At 28.3% G+C, this 17606-nt stretch overlaps 1 protein-coding gene, 1 long non-coding RNA gene and 3 other non-coding genes across 5 annotated transcripts; 1 reads left to right on the top strand and 4 right to left on the bottom strand.

Annotated features, from left to right (window-relative positions):
* Positions 1-8425: 8425 nt before the first annotated feature.
* LOC107904604 (rRNA 2'-O-methyltransferase fibrillarin 2) lies at positions 8426-11232 on the bottom strand. The gene is made up of 7 exons (XM_016831034.2): positions 11066-11232; positions 10683-10978; positions 10450-10545; positions 10275-10352; positions 10009-10185; positions 8990-9058; positions 8426-8905 (listed from the first exon to the last, which is right to left on the bottom strand). The coding sequence occupies exons 1-7, from the start codon at positions 11079-11081 to the stop codon at positions 8729-8731; spliced, it is 909 nt and encodes a 302-aa protein (XP_016686523.1). The 5' UTR covers positions 11082-11232; the 3' UTR covers positions 8426-8728.
* Positions 9287-9357, bottom strand: LOC121224004 (small nucleolar RNA snoR60). Its single transcript, XR_005921467.1, has one exon. It is a non-coding gene; the product is annotated as a small nucleolar RNA snoR60 (small nucleolar RNA).
* LOC121224005 (small nucleolar RNA snoR60) lies at positions 9518-9590 on the bottom strand. Its single transcript, XR_005921468.1, has one exon. It is a non-coding gene; the product is annotated as a small nucleolar RNA snoR60 (small nucleolar RNA).
* On the bottom strand, positions 9736-9808 carry LOC121224003 (small nucleolar RNA snoR60). The gene has a single exon (XR_005921466.1). It is a non-coding gene; the product is annotated as a small nucleolar RNA snoR60 (small nucleolar RNA).
* Positions 11233-13895: 2663 nt separating the features above from the next.
* On the top strand, positions 13896-16889 carry LOC107904605 (uncharacterized). Its single transcript, XR_005920907.1, has 4 exons — positions 13896-14217; positions 14333-14399; positions 15525-15602; positions 16625-16889. It is a non-coding gene; the product is annotated as an uncharacterized lncRNA (long non-coding RNA).
* Positions 16890-17606: the final 717 nt, after the last annotated feature.

The raw sequence follows: 17606 nt of genomic DNA, 5'->3' as shown, positions 1-17606 counted from the left end.
ACTTTCAATTTTACTTCAATTTGGGTTTTATTTTCTTATGGATGGCTAAACTTTTCTTTTCTAGTTGAAGTAATATTTGAAGTTTGATTCCAAAAGTTTGTGAGAATTAAATGCTCTTAATATATTATTTGTTATTTGGTATTTGCATGTTTTCTGGTTTAATTACAATTGTTTAGGTTTGTTAAATATGTGGCTAGTATTTAATAACTTAGAATAATTACTTTGTCAATTAGGTAATTAGTCAATTGATTGATTTCTAATAATTGTGACAACTGCATGATAATTTGTGTAGTATGGGCATGCGATTTAACTTAAATAAATCTTGATTGTGCGTTTATTGGTTAGAATTAAGTCTCTTTCGTTTTTAGATTATTTATAAATTAAATTTCTAAGCGATTATTATAGGGTTGTTTGTTAATAAAGGAAGTAATTAATGATGATTGTCTTGATTATTGATAATGTAAGAAGAGTTTAAATTACTTGGCAATTGTCAGTAACTATGACCAATTTATAAAAGAACATTGAAATTTATCTTTCCATCAATGATAAAACCTATGAATCTAATGAAGAATTTACTTTGACTAGAAGTTTCATCTCATTGATTTTCCCCAAAACTTTGATTATTACTCTCTTTATTTTTTTTCTAAATCTCTAATTTTAATTTTTAGTTTTCTTTAAACAAACCCCCTTTTTTTATTTTATTTGTTTTAGTCGAAAGAATAAAATTTATACCAAAATTTGTGGATCCGATCCTACTTTCTACTAATTATTTTCCTTCAAGTAAGTTTTATTTTTGGCAGTTTCGACATCCGTATAGTCTTGATTCTAAAAATTTAACCCTCAACATTTATATATTTACACATTGTGTAATTTAATCTTTTTTAGCATTTCATTGTATTTGAAAATTATTAAAATTAAAAAATAACTAAATTAAAAAAATACAATTTATTTAATTTTAATTACATGTTATTTTCTTTGCAATCAGTTTAGTTTATAAAATAAAAAAAAATTACAAACCAACCAAATAAACACCATAAAATCCAATTATTTGACTTGTTCCAATTGGTGTACTTATAATCAGTACAAAACTAGATGAAATTTTCCATTGAAAAAAAAAATCAAATCTATGTATTTTACCATCAGTATTAGAATATAGAATAAAATTTCTTGTCAATTAATTCCCTTTTGTTTTATTGTTTTGTTTGAGATTCTTTGCAATACAAAATGAAAGAACCCTTAAAAGCTTATCTAAATAATTGTTCTATTTTTTTAAAAATTATTCTCTTGCTCTTTTTGTATATTAATCAAATTTATTAAATAATCCTTAAGCTAGCAACATCAACTTTTTATGAACTTTATGCATGTTCTAATTCATTATATTCTGCTTTGCTTTCATGATTGCAAATTTATTAATTAATGTTTTAACTTTTCAGATTTAATAATAATAATAATAATAATAATAATATTTTTCCTATATTTCATATCCAAACATTAATTATTTAACAATTATTAATTTAATTTTAGATTCTGTTTGATTTTTTTTTATTTTAGATTTTTAAAATTGAGTGTTCTCAAATTTTTTTTTTTTTGTAAATTGCACCAATATCATTATAATAAAAACGTTTAATTTGAGTCATTTTAATTTAATAAATGTTAGGTTGTGTTCTCCAATATTTCTCAGATGAGTTTTTTATTAAAAAATAATTTTTCCTAAAAAGTAACAAAGAATAGAGGTGAGTGTAGAAAATTTTTTAACTTATTTTAAGTGTTTTTTCAGAGATGAAAAAGCAGAAATTTTTAGCTTTTTCAAGCCCAAAAGTGTTTTTGACTGATATTTTACTTTTTTTACATTACTATTTCTTCTTCCAAATATAGTTTATATATTCTAATTAAATTTAAGAAGTAATTAATATTAATTACTTAGAAATATATAAAATTAATATTATATATTAAAATATTAACAATAAGTTATAATAAATTATTTTTTATGTTTTTGCTAAAATATCATAATATTAACTAATTTGAACATTATTTAAATACATATTTGTTACTTTATAATATCATGTGTAAAATGGATATTTTATTTCTCAAAAGTACTTTTTGACAGCAATACCAAACACTCAAATTTTTCAAAAGCACTTTTCAAAAGCATTGTCAAACTAGCCCTTAATCTCCACCTATAAACATTTACAACCCCAACATTATTTCAATATCATTGTAATAAAAAAAAAATTATTTTGAGTTCATGTCAAGTTTCTTTTCAAAGTTTTTTTTTTCATTTTTCTTAGAACAATTTTATTATAAATTCTAATTATATTTGTTTTTTTTTCAGAATATTTAGAACTATCAATAGCCCCTCCCCAACTCTTAAATAAGAGGATAATGCGTTTCAACGCACTCGAATCTGCGTTCTCCTGTACTGGTAATAATGTTCATATTAATCGAAATATGTAATAATTATAGAATTAATGATGCTCTAAAAGGTTTCTTTTTAAAAATTCTATGTGTGAAGGAACATAATTAAAAATCTCAACAATTTTATACAAATTGCTGCTCTTATGCTCTATTTTAAAAATAAAAAGTGTCACCTTAATTATGCAAAGTGCATTCATTGCATGTTTTATATTTATATATTTTCATATAATTCTTAATTCTAAGATATAGGTATAACAACAATATCAATAGAATAAAAAATTAATTGTCATGTAACAAAAATATATATCAAAATTAATTAAAAAGTTTGAGTTTCTTGCACACCTAATATATTTTTTTTTTCATTTTAGTTAAAAAGTTTCGATCCAAACTTATGAACTTTGATTTAATTTTGTGCAATTTTATAAAATTTTGACATGATTTAATTTTCATAAATCGGTAGCAACATTATTGGATTGTCATCGTTTTATATATTGATGTATTGCATACATAAATAATTATATTAATCTAACGTGAAAATAAATTTACGTATTCATTTGTTTTAATTTGTAGAATTGAATCAAAATCAACATTTCATGTATACATAAACCATAATTCAAATTTCATGTGTACGATTGCACCAAATTAAAATTCATATATCAAAGTTCATGTATATATATTTAATATTTATCCCTTTTTAATGAGAAAAACATCGTAAAGTCTTTTATATGTTATGCAGTGTTATTTCGTATTTCCATATTTGTTTTTAGAATAATATTCGTCTAAAAATATTAAATTCATTTTTTTATTTCTATTTACATATATTCACTGTTAGGAATAGTAGTTCAGCCAACTTAATGGGGCGTTATGAATGTTGCGAAAAATATATTTATTTTTGGATAAATTACACAAATCATCATTTAGCTATAAAAAAATTCATTTTAAGCATCAAAAAAAATATTTACAATTTAGGTATGCATATTACATATTTCATTAAAATCCCAAACAGAAATGGAATAATAATAATATTTTAAAAATTACACATTTGATTTCTTTGTTTCATCATAACCATCGTCAGAACCCTCTCCAATAATTTCAATAGCGAGATTGATAAGAGTGGCAATTAATCCAATTAGTAATTCAACAAAGAAAGCTAGTGACTATTTCAAGAATATATATAAGATGATTATTCATAATCCAAGCTTTCTATATGGGACACAGTGGCTCTAACCAAGGCTAATGGATTGGTAGAAAGGGTTTTGTTTCTCTTCAAAAAGGGTCCATTTAGAGAAGAATTACTTTCGAGGTCTTTTTCTTCCACATCAACTTCGGCTTCCGTGGTGTTGGAAGTTTTTGGCTCTGACAAATGGGATGGGAGAGGTGGAGAGGGTTTTGACAATGCCGAAGGAACCAAAGGCATAATTTTTAAAATAATATTATTATTTACAGAAAATTTCATTTTCATTTAAGATTTTAACGGGTAATCAAAATATTTAATCATGCAACATGAATATTTAAATTGCAATAACTTCCTTTTAAAATACTTAAAATAAAAAAATTAAAGTTAAATAACTATCAATATAGTTTATCCAATAGCTTTTGATCAAACTGAGGATCCAATAATTTGGTAAATTAAAAACTATATACTTCGAGTTTTTTTTTAAAACTTGACAGCCACAGAGGAAAATAAAAGAGTTTGTTACCGTTTACCGGGTGTATCCGGTGAGAGATATTGGGCGGAAATAGCTAAGAGTTGTCAAATCAAAACAGGTTGTAGCAGGTAACGTCAGTAGAGTAGAGACAGTTGCACAATCTGAACTACTTTTTTGCCCTTCTTAATTTATTCTCAACAGTGAGCACCGTAGACGACGGCGCTTTTTTTTCAATTGGTTGTGGAGTGTTCGCCGTTGGATTATGTGGGTTCACTTAACACTTACATTGGTGAGGATTTTATTTCGAATATGTACGAAACCGTTAGCGTGCAGGCCACGTGATCTTACAATTTCCCAGAGAATGGAATGGGCTGCTGCAGGCTTTGCATTTATTGGCCGCCCTTCGCTTTTTCTCCCTCCTTTTTAACCTTTTCTTTTTCGGCCTTTCTTCTTTAGATTGGCCGGAAGAAAGAGTTCGAGTCGCTGGATCTACCGCCTCCTTGATGGTTCAACTTACATGAAAAATATAACGTTTTCACGGAAACGGATTAAAGTCATGCCGATTTTGGTTTCTCTGAAATAAAATATCAAATTTTATATTCCTTTGTATTTAGGGTAAATGCACCATTAGTATTATTTAATTAAAAAAAAGTTATAATTTAGTTATAATGTTTTTATTTTTATTTTCTTTTACCGTTAAATGATTAATGAATGATGACACTTATTTTATTGGTATGATAACCATTTTAGAATTTGATTTTTATCACCCATTTATCATTTAATTTTTGAAAAAATATATGATATAGTGTAAATTATACAAGGGAAAATATTTAATATATTGTTATAAGAGTTTTTAGATTCTGGGTGATATCAAGTATTTTATATGGTATGATAAAATATTTAAAAATAAATGAGACATATAACAATTTTTTAAGTCTTACATGATATCAAGTTAGTAGTTGTTAGTTTGATTTTAATTAAATAAATTATTAAAAATATTTTAAAAAATCGATTACATCGTTCTAATTTTTAGTTGAATAGATTTTTTATTCCAATTTAACATATTCAAACGATTCAATTATGGGATCTGATTGTAACCACAAAGCAAGTTTCATATTTGGAAATGTCTTTGGAAGGAATATTTACTTTTATTTCCCATATGGGTTGTTATAATCAATAAATATTTGATTTCAACATCCCAACAGACTCTATTTAATTTTGCTTCACAAGTTTGTAAGATTAGCATACAAAATTTATGAGCTTTGTGGCCAAAAATAAGTTGCATTGATTATGTTGTTTCAACAAATATTAACTGTATGCACCCCATTTATTAAACACAAATTGACCTTTATTTACACTTGATTGTATTTTTACTCTTTAAACACTTATTTTTAAATTAAGTTTCATTTTTTATTTTATTTTTTCAAAAAATGTATGTTATTTTCATTGCTTTAATAAATATATCCAAAGGACAGGTTTTGGATGAAAGAAGTTTAAATTCCAGACTCAACTTAACTCGAATTATTGTTTAAGAATAAATATTTTATTTTAAATTAATTATGATATATAAAATATTTTTTAACTTATATAAAAGATGGGATAGTGTGTTGACAAATAATATAATATTTTATTTACTTATATATTATTTTAATCTAATTTTAAAAATTCGTCAGCATCCTTTTCTATGTAAAGTTTAAGTCAAGATTGGAGCTAGAAATTTGTTTGGGGGTCAGAAATAAATTGTATGATTTTATCATAATTGAAATGCAATTTAAGCATTTAATAGTTTATATTTTTGTAATTTTTAAAAGACTAGATTGAAATTTTTATAGTCTTGAGATAAAAATATAATTTTATCATGGACTAATTTAAAATTTTATAAATTTTAAAGAGTCAAATGATGAATTTCTCATTTTAAAGGTAGAGTCCACTGCCAGCCCCCTTGTCACTGCGTCTAGTTTAAGTGACTCAGGTTCGAAAAATAATGTTAGGAGATTTTATTTTCCGTTTAAGATTTAATTCGATATAATTATCAAAAATAAAAATGTATAAAATTTGATAAGTTAATCTTTTTTTTACTAGATTGAGTTTCAATAATTTGAGTTGAGATCTGATATTACACAAAATTAAAGTTTATGCATATAATTGCACATTAAACCACAGTACTCACGAATAATTTTGGGATTTATCCCTAAGAAAATATTACTAACCAAGTATATCTATTAAATTCAAGTATTATTATTCAAAACTTCTTTTTGAAAGTGATACGAAACAAACTTTCAAAAAAATAAAATAAGGTATAAATATCAAAATTATACATAAACATTGGTCTGATGTGCAATGTCATACATAAAGTTTGATTTTGTTCCATTTAATGCATGAAATTTTGATTTGATTCAATTTTTACAAATCACTAACAACATTATCGAATTAACGTGCGTTTTATGTTGATATATTGTATCTACAAACAATTATATTAACCCAATATGAAATAAATGTATGTATTCATTTATTTAAATGTGTATAATTGAATCAAAATCAAAGTTTAATGCATACTTATAAACCACAATTTAAATTTCATGTATATAATTACACCAAATCAAAATTCATGTATCAAATTACACTCTAGACCATGTATAAATTTAGTATTTATATCAAAGAAGTAAAAAAACATAAGTATTTTAATGCACATATAACATTAAGGGTCTGTTTGATTGCCAGTAAAATATTTTCCGTAAAATGATTTCGGAAAAATGTTTTACTTTTCTGTAAAATGATTTACTAGAAAATATTTTCTGGTGTTTGATTGAATCTGTGTAAAATATTTTCGGCTGTTTGGCAGATTTCCTGGAAATATTTTTCGAAAAAATTGTTTTTACATATATTGATATATATTAATAAATTTTTATATTTTAAATTATTTTTACATATATTGCAATGATTTATTTATAATAATACTCAATTATTAAGCCATAATATTAATCGTTATAAATTGAAAAAAATTAATATCAAATAAATTATTTGTAATTGTGTTAAAAAAATAAGTATTGGATAATTAAAAAAATAAGTTAGTGGAAAATCGATAAATAGAAGCAATTTTCTACCGGAAATGAATGAAGGACTGAAGGAGGCGATAGAGAGGAGAGCACGGAAAATGTCTTACGGAAATTGAAAGGGTAAGACATTTTCCCTAAAATGTAACCCATTTTCCCTTGTTTTGGAGTTCATTTTCTAAATGGAAAATGTTTTCCGCCAATCAAACACTGGAAAAGTTGGAAATGATTTTCCGGAAAATCAATTCATTCAATCAAACAGACCCTAAGTATTGATGTACAAAATGATGTGAGTAAGATTTTGTGATATTTAATGGTTAAATTAACAATTTCAACAATGAAAGGATATGATTGATTAATATAATATCCATAATTTGAGGATGTAACTAAAACGTTTTAAAGTTTGAAGATCAATTTAAAATGACGATCATAATTTAGGAATGTTGGGTGAAATTAAATCAAAATTAAATCATGTATAAAAAAATATAAAATATAAAATATCTTAGCATATGATAATGGCAGGATAAAATGATAAAAATACATGAGGTGTCCGATTTCAAAATGCAATCGACCCAATCCCATGTTTAAATATGGGGGTGGAGACTGATATCAACTTATGATATTTTTCATTATTTCAAGAAAAAAAATGGAATGTGTATAATTCATCAAAAATTTAAATGTAGAGAAAATAGTGGTTGTTTTTTTAAGCATTTGAATTCACCAAATATATTTAAAACTGACAAAATTCACGTTATTTTGTTTGAGATTATTAATGCAAAATTTTGTTGTAAAATATATTAAAAATCATATGGAATCCAAATTAAATTGAAATAGCCAATATATATTCAAAAGTGACCCTCACTTGGAAATTAAACCTATATTAAAATGCTTCAGAAAGAAAACTTTTTTATAAAAAAAATAAATAATCCCTATTATAGATAGAGATGGAAGCACTTATTAAAAAGAAAAAAGAGTTCACTAATTATATTTCTATCATTTATGTATATGACATGTGGCATGAATGTAATCATTTTATCAATCTACACATTTTATACATGCGTAAAGATCCTTTCATACAAATTATTTAAGGATGGACCATTCAAAACCTAAAAAGTAGTCTTCTTTTTTGAAAAGAAAAACCATGTTAAAAATAAAATGTGGTTAATTAAAATAACTTGATTTATTACTATAAAATTGAAGTGAATTTTTAAAAGATTAAATTGCTTTAATTTAGACTTTAATCCAAATCAATTGAATTTAACAATCACTCTCACAAAACATATTTCTTTAAAAACCCATGCAAAAACATTAACCAAGTTCAAAGACTCAATTCCTAATGAAAACATATCAAGTACCAATCTAAACAACAGAAATTTCCACACCCCAATAGTAATTATTGTCAAATCCAAACTCAAATAAGGATTGAACCCTCTCTAAAAATAAGAGACACGATTCTTGTGCTTTGTTTGTCTAATTAGGAGCCCTTTCTCCTTAGTAGAAATAAATTTGATTTTTAGTACAAAAAAGAAAGATGTTTGATCCCAGAACATGTTCATCACTTCTAATCCAAAGCCACGAAACTTAGGGCTTAAAAACAAGACTACAAAAACATTATGTTGCAGCTTTCTGTTTCTTCGGCATCCGGTAACCACCAACAACACAAGCATGGTCGCGCTCAAACGGTTCGAGCGTCACTTGTTCAAAAGGTTTGAATTGCTCCTGTTGCAGTTTCTTAACTTCACTCTGGAACACTGCCTCGGCTGGAACCGTTGAGTCAATGCAGTTAGCCTGCAAACAAAATGTTCCATCATGTTATGGCCAAAAAGCTTTTAATTGAGAAATGTAACCAAAACATGATTTCGGAACACTCACCTTGATTGAAATAACAAAATGACCACCAGCTTTTAGGAAATATGATGCATTCAAAGCTAGAATCCTCGCCTGCAAATGTATTAAAGCACATTGAGACATGATAAAGAAATGCGGCAAGATTTCATCCTTTGTTTTCATTCAGATGCAGGTATTGAAAACGGATGTGTTAGCTTATGAGAAATAAAAAAGGATTGCAAGAACTAGCACAAACATGGATGACGAGTATTGATAACGGATGTGTTAGCTTATCAAGAAATAAAAAAGGATTGCAAGAACTAGTGCAAACATGAGAAGTCAAGCATCAGAAACTCGGTATTGCATCACCCGTGATGTCTTGAAGGGGAATCCGAGTACTTCATCATTTGCATAATGATAATGTTTAATAAAACAAGAAAAGAAAAGAAAAGAAAAAACACATCAGAAACTTGTATTCTTATTAGAGGATTGAAGAATGAATGAAGAAACACATTTTTTATACTTCCATACAAACCAAATTTGTGAACTATGTAAAATTGATCACTTAATGTTTCCATCAGAAACTCAAGTTAGCATCACCCATGATGTCTTGAAGAGGAATCCAAGTAGAGTTCATTGTATGTGTATAATAGGAAGGAAAAACAACCAAAACCAATGCAAATAGGAAGGCAAATCAACAAACCAAATTGAAGAAAGAATGAAGAAACACATTTTTTATACTTTCATACAAACCAAATTTGTGAACTATGTAAAATTGATCACTTAATGTTTGCATCAGAAACTCGAGTTAGCATCACCCATGAAGTCTTGAAGGGGAATCCGAGTAGAGTTCATCATATGCATATAATAGGAAGCAAAAACAACCAAAACCAATGCAAATAGGAAGGCAAATCAACCAAAAGCAATGCAGGCAAGCAACTAAAAGCACAAAAGAAACTCGGATGTAACTTCAAGCACACAATAAGCTAATCCTCCTGATTACTAATCCATTCACCATTCTATACGCGTCTCAAATAAAGTAACAAATACTCGAAGGCGCAAACCTGATCAGGTTGTGCAACATCAGAAAATATGACATCCACCATTCCAACTAGCATCCTGTATTTGGCTGGATGTCTAGCATCTTCGATGATGGGTATAACATTTGTTCGTTTTTTAGCCATGTTAACCAAATCTCGACCACTCCGGTGAGAAAATTCCACTGCATAAACCACACCAGTCTGCCAAAAAGGAAACCTGGTAAGCAAAATCCTACAGGTATAAACATATACAAGATACTCAAACATTGGGGGGTTAACAATATACTTACGGGACCAACAACATCGGATACATGAGAAACAGTAGTGCCAGAAGCAGCTCCAAGGTAAAGAACTTTAGCACCAGGTTTCTAAATTGAACAATAATAACAAGTGTTTACAGAGGGTCAGTTATATACACTATGTAACCTTCTATGAAGAACAACAAAATGAGAACTGGTAGCTTACAATCCAAATATTATCAACACCACCGAGAATGGCGGCCGCCAACTTAGATCGAAACGGATTCCATACCCTGTATTCAATTTTAGTCCCATCTTCATTCTGTTTAGGGCAAAAGTCATAAAATAGGCTCAATTTCTCACGGAAAATGTAATCATATAATGTTGTGAATAAGACCAATGGAAGATTAAAAAAAGTAATTAGCTAAATACAAGAGCATAATCAATCAAGCAAATGACCTGAACGGCAATTCTTTTTTCATTGTAGACAGCTTCACCAGGGACCATGTTTTTAGTAACAAGGGCATCTTCTTTTCCCTTGGCGACAAAAACTCCTTCGTGTCTATGAGGCTCAACTATAACCTTACTACCACCTTTCATTCCTCCACGGCCCCTTCCACCGCCGCGGCCTCCACCACGGCCACCGCCGCGGGATTTCATGGCACTACCACCTCTATCACCACCTCTTCCGCCACCTCCTCTTCCTCTCCCTCTTCCACCATCTCCTCTGCCCCTAAACCCACCACCACCACGGCCTGAAACATGATTAAACCATTAGAAATGCCATAACGAGAGTCTGTAACTAAAAATGATAGGAAACGTAAGAGACATTGGTTACTTACCTCTTGGAGGTCTCATCGCTGCGAGAGTTTGAAGTAATGAAAGTGAAGAATCAGAAACTAAGTGAAAACAGAGAGTGAGAGGCGATGAAAATGTTCTAAGGCAAATGCTAGGGTTTATACTTCACTTATATAGAACAAGAAGACGACTAGGGTTTATGGCATTTTTTAAAATTTTTTTATGGGATTTAAGCCCAAATTTGTATTAAAAAAAAAAAACCTTTCCTACATTTTTCAACCATTAATGGGCGCAACACATCAAAGCCCAACGTCTTATACAATGGATTTGTTATTATTATCAACTTCAAAATAGAGTTTCATCCCTTTTATCATTTTCTAAAAATTGTTTTAGTATTATAAATACAATTAAATATAATTATAAACTAGATTTTTACCGTGGATCGAATACATATATTCTTAAATTATTATAGTATAAAATATAAATAGATTAAAAAATTGCATCGCATATTATATGCACAAAATATAAAAAGATAAATTTTATAATGTTTTTTATATTATGTAATTCTTATGTATTATAAAATTTATAATACATAAAAATTAAATTTATAATAATATTATATATTACTACAATGTGAACATTAAAAAAATTTAATACAATTTTATATAAAATTTTAATAAATAAAAATATATAGGATATTAAATTAAAAATTAAAAATAATATAAATATATATTGAATATGGATGACCTTAAAATGGGTTTAGGTTAAGTCATTTATGAATATGGATATACTTCGATAAAATTTTAGGCTTATATATTGAATCGAGTTAGGCTTGGATAAAAATAAAATATATTAATATTATACTTAAGTACAATTTAACTTGATCTATGAACACTTTTAATCGATATTATTTCTTTCTTTTTCTTATAAAAATCTCATATATATGAAAAAAAATAAAATAAAAGAGAAACACTAACTTTTGATTGAGGTTGATTGGTTTAAACCATAGGTATAACCATGGAAAAAGTCACTTGTAAAGAAGTTTAATACATTTTTAATGAAGGAAGAGATTTGTATAGACAAGGTTAGATAGCTCTTTCCTTTCAATCTTGACATGTGTTCGTGTAGGTCTTGCTCTAGACTTCTCTATAGGGGCATGATAGCTTTTTAGCTTTGTGACGACAACCTTTGATGTACCTAACGATCAGGTTGCTATTAGACTTCGTGCAGATTTGATGAAGCTTCGTGTACATTAGGGTGACTCGACACCTATCTTAACGAGGTAGATTAAGGGTCTGTTTGATTGTCAGTAATATATTTTTTGTAAAATAATTTTGGGAAAATGTTTTACTTTTCTGTAAAATGATTTACTGAAAAATATTTTCTGGTGTTTGATTGAATCTGTGTAAAATATTTTCGGTTGTTTGGCAGATTTCCTAGAAATATTTTTCGAAAAAATTATTTTTACATATATTGATATATATTAATAAATTTTTATATATTGCAATGATTTATTTATAATAATACTCAATTATTAAGCTACAATATTAATCGTTATAAATTGAAAAAAATTAATATCAAATAAATTATTTGTAATTGTGTTAAAAAAATAAGTATTGAATAATTAAAAAAACAAGTTACTGGAAAATCGATAAACATAAGTGAATTTCTATCGGAAATGAAAGAAGGAATGAAGGAGGCGATAGAGAGGAGAGCACGAAAAATGTCTTACGGAAATTGAAAGGGTAAGACATTTTCCCTAAAATGTAACCCATTTTTCCTTGTTTTGGAGTTCATTTTCCAAATGGAAAATGTTTTCCGTCAATCAAACGCTGGAAAAATTGGAAATAATTTTCTGGAAAATCAATTCCTTCAATCAAACTGACCCTAAATGATAGCAAGGTTCACAATCAACAAGTTTTTGATAGTGAGCAACAACATTTCAAGCAGATGGGTTTTTTTACGGTAATTATTTGAATGCACTGTTTGTTATTTAGTATAGGCCTGATTCTTTCGATATAATTTTATGTATTTTTATTCGTTTTACGTTATGAAATCAATATTATTCAATTAAGAGATGATATTTATATAAAAATCTCACAATAATATCATCTCTAAAATTACATAATTTTAATTATTTAATTATAATATAATTATTTTACACTATATGCTCCATTAATTTAATCATTAAGCAATATAGCATTAATTCTCGCTTTTCTATTATCTTTATTAGTATCTCGCATTAGGTTAAATATTTATTTTTTTAATTATAGATAAAAAATTTGAAGGTTGCAATATACTTTAAAGTATTGTATTGTTCGTATATTTGGAATTTAATATTCATACTTTTACTTTTAGTAATTTAGTCTTTCTACTTTTTGAGTTTAGAATTAATATTTGTTAACACTGTTAAAATTGTTTGTGTGACAATTTGAAATTTAAAAAATAAATACTCGGTATTCATATAACAAAATGATATTATAATAAACTTGAATTTTAACCGTGTTAACAAATTTTAAAAATTCACATAAACATTTTAATTAAAATAAAGCATTTAGACTAACTAGCAGCATTAAAAGAGTTGAGGTATCAAATTATTTCAAAATTGAAATATAGAAATTAAATATTAAATTTGAGCAAGTAAAGAGATGAAAACTGAAAATTAACTACTTTTTTATATAATTTTAAAAAAATAAAAAGGTTAGAATTAAAATTTAACTATTACACCATGTTTGGTTGGGTGTAATGGCTAATCCATTACACCCCGATTCGGTGGCCCCACCCAATACGCCGTTTGGTTCACCGTTTACCGAATCGGAGGTTTTGCTATTCCTTACCTATTCCCTCAGCAACTGTAATAGGGATTCCTGGGTTTTAGTTTGTAATGGCTATTCATCGTTTTCTTCTTTAATTTTGAGACCAAAATAGCCTGCCTTCTTCTCCCAAAAAATTTCCCATCGATTTCATATCCTCAAATCAAGCCAAATCGATTCACCTTCACGTTTTCACATCTTCTTCCAGCCAAATCGATTCGCCTTCATCTTCTTCCGGCCAAAGGTATGCTGACAGCCAAAGGGCTTCACCATTCTTCCAGTTCTTGCAGCGACTGAGAAACAGTAGCGGGAAGGGAGGTAATCTTTTTTTGCCCTCATCAAGCTTCATCCTCTCCGACGTTTCCCTTCCATTGATTGCAGAGGTAATCTTTTTACTTCTCTTCTTCATTGATTTTTCCCTCTTACGTTTGGGAACTTAAAATCGATTTTTGCCCTCAGCTCCATCTTCTCATACGTTTTTGCTCTTCATTTTATCAGGACCCAAAAATTTCATCACTTTCACATATTTGACCTTCCAGCACCGCCGCCTGCGCCTCTACTACCAGTGAGAATACCTTGTCTCCTTTCCTTTAATTTCTACGCTTCAGATGTTTATCTATGTTTCCCGATTATCCTAATTTTTTTGTGTTTTTAATTTATTTAGTTTAAAATTTCGATTTAGTGCATTCCATTGTTTGAAATTGAGTTAGAATTGTCTTCTAAAGGCTGAGACTGATCTAATTAGCTTTTCATCACCTGATCAAAAGAGCAAAATTCTCTGAGGGACAAGGTTTTAGTAACATAAAAGGAGAAAGAATGTTAAAAGTCCTGGCATGCATAGTCATATATCATTTAAGTTTCATCTTAGGCCCTAAAGAATGTTAGGTCCTCTAACATGCTAAACTATTTCCATTTGATCAACTAGCATAGATGAATATGCAAAGAAGCTTTCTTCTTTTATGCTAAATTATTTCCATTTGTCACCATGTGCATGGTTTATGCTAATATCTTTTATCTTTTAAGTATAATTTAAATCTAGGGCCTTAACGTAAGGTAAAGTGCCCTATTATTTGAGTAGTTTTGTTGCTGCTTCTGTTGTCATTTAAAAATATGATTTCCAAAGGCAAGTATTAATATGACCATGGTCCTCTCCTGCTATTGAATTGAAGAAATAAAAGAAAAAGGAAAGTTTGACTTATGAGGACAGAGCAGGGCAGATTCTTAGAGTAACCTTTGGGTATATGCTCATGAGGATTTGTGTTGAAATATTGCATTCTTTAAGTTTTTTGTTTTGTTTCTCCCATAGAGCTCTCTAATTGAATGATAGCTTGGCTTTGGCTGCAAAATGAATCAAGCTATGGATAGGCACGTTTAATATTAAAGAGGTTTGCACAAAAAGCAAATCCTATCAAGTCTATTTCATTTACTGTTAAACTAATTAAATACTATATCAAAGGGATCTTAAATTTCACCAATCTTCAGCCTTAGCGCATGAGAGTTTTGTTACTTTAAGTCAATGACAAGGTGTCCCTATATAGACAGATAAACTAATATAGGGCAGCAAAAGAAGAAAAACAAAATGTAATTGACTATAAAACCTGTTTAGATCTCCTTGGATGTCTCCTCTTTTTCAAATGCAGCTAAAATTTATTGTCAATATTTACATCATCTTCCTCTTTATATTTTGCAGATAGAGCCAATCCCAAGAGGAAATCTGCCTCCTGGTTTTGATCCTATTGAAGGTTGCAAGCTTATCAGAAAGGAAAAGGTATTATTTTCAAGATTTTCCCTTTTCTTTTTTTTCCTTTATTAAGCTGAGTGTGCACTACAATTTTAAAGCACAAGTTTGAATGAATTGCTTCTATTTTTCTTGTTTGTATTCATGTTACTTTGGTTATCCATTGTTTTTCTTATCCTTTGTTATATTGTATCATAATTCAACATTATGTCGTTTACGTCGATTCAATATATGCCTTACATGTTCATTGTAAGACAGAATCTGTTCCCCGTTTACTATTTGGTTTTGTTTGAAACATATTTGTACCATGGGGTTGCGACGAAGATTCTATTTTCGTGTTTAAACCGTTTGCAACAATGTTTTCATTAGAGCAAGTTTTCATGTCTGCTGATAGAGAACAATTTGTAATGCTTTCACTTGATGACTTGTTTACACCGTTGCTCGTACAAATCGTATATCGGTTTTATCTTATCATCTAGTATAGGTTTCAGCTTCTTCTATTGCAGCTTTCAGTTGCATGACCTTAGTCTAGGCCTATAGGGTTCTCACTTTTGTGGCATATTAGGCATGTTTTTTTCAATAGGCTGTTAATTTTCGAACTCGGATGAAGTTGGAAGCTATGAAGCTTTCTACATGTTCACTATGACACTGCACTATGGTCAGTTAGAACCCAATTCTGCTTCTTTGCTTGTTTTATATGCAGCTTGAAATCGCAATCAAGTTTTTGTCGTAAAGTTGCACCATGTTCATTCTTGTAGAATCAAACCTCTGTTCAATAGGCCTAGATAATTATCCTTTGTTGCAATGTTAGTGTCTTAAGGTTTGGGTATATGCTATCTGGTTTGCTTATCCCATGCAAAAACATGGTCTTATTACATTTCACAGCATGGGATTCACATTCTGTTGCTTGTTCATGGATTATACTACCTATTTTTCAACCCGATTCTTATCATTTTTGTTCTTGCATCAATAATCAAATCAGTCTGTTAACATGCTCAGAACCCTTTCAATGCCATACTATGGGGTTGAAATTAATGCAGATGCAGATGCAGATGCAGATGCAGATGCAGTCCTGAAAATCGTGAAGATGCCCGAGTCTGAAAGACTCAAGATAGCTACAGCAGCAAAGAGAAGAGCTAGCAGATTTTCGGAGCAAAGATTTTACGATGATCTCAAAGCCGCAATCCGACCAATTATATGCGGTTCTTCCTAGTTATAGGATTGCATTAGAAGATCACACTGACATAGAAAACAATAGTTATACTTGTTCTTGTTTATTGGGGTTCTTCACCCTTTAGATCCAATCATTAGAAAAAGCTTAGTTTAGATTTGTCAACAAAATAGATATACTCTTAATTTTGATTTGAAAACATGCTTGAAGGAATTGAGGATCGTGTTTGGTTCATTGGATTGCTCATTCAATTACTGCCCTATTTTAAGATCATCATTTTATAATTTTTTTAAATAGAGTAATTAAAAAGTAAATTTACTAATAATTTAATAATCTTGACCGTAATTTATTTTATATTTAAAAATATTGTTTATAACATAAAGTATTGTTTAATATTAAAAACAATGGACTAATGTTAGAAAATGGTTTCAAAGGCACAAAATCAATATTATTATCGTACTAATATTGCAAACAATATTTAAATTTCTCTAAATTAAATGAAAAAATTAATATAAGAATATTGATTATTAAGAATTTTATTAAATTATATATTTTAATTAAAATATATTTAATAATAATTATGTTAAAATATGATTAAATTATTTATTATTGATATTAATAATCTTATTAAAATTTAATAACAATAACAATAATCATTTACCTAAACAAATTTCTGCTAAGGGTATTCTAGTCATTTTAGTTTTTTCCATTATGCTATTACACCTCTATTACATTCAACCAAACACAGGATTACTATTACGCCTCTATTCCATTACATTCAACCAAACAGTTGATTTGCTATTACACCTATATTCCATTACACCTCTATTCCATTACACCTCTAATCCAATACAGCGAACCAA

The sequence above is a fragment of the Gossypium hirsutum genome, chromosome D11 (assembly GCF_007990345.1).
Source record: "Gossypium hirsutum isolate 1008001.06 chromosome D11, Gossypium_hirsutum_v2.1, whole genome shotgun sequence".
Taxonomy (NCBI): Eukaryota; Viridiplantae; Streptophyta; class Magnoliopsida; order Malvales; family Malvaceae; genus Gossypium; species Gossypium hirsutum.
This window is presented reverse-complemented; position numbering and strand designations above follow the sequence as displayed.

Coding starts and splice junctions, on each gene's coding strand:
- LOC107904604 (XM_016831034.2), bottom strand. Junction 10,546..10,682: donor AAAAAAGAATTGCCGTTCAG/GTCATTTGCTTG, acceptor TGCCCTAAACAG/AATGAAGATGGGACTAAAAT. Junction 10,186..10,274: donor TATCCGATGTTGTTGGTCCC/GTAAGTATATTG, acceptor CCTTTTTGGCAG/ACTGGTGTGGTTTATGCAGT.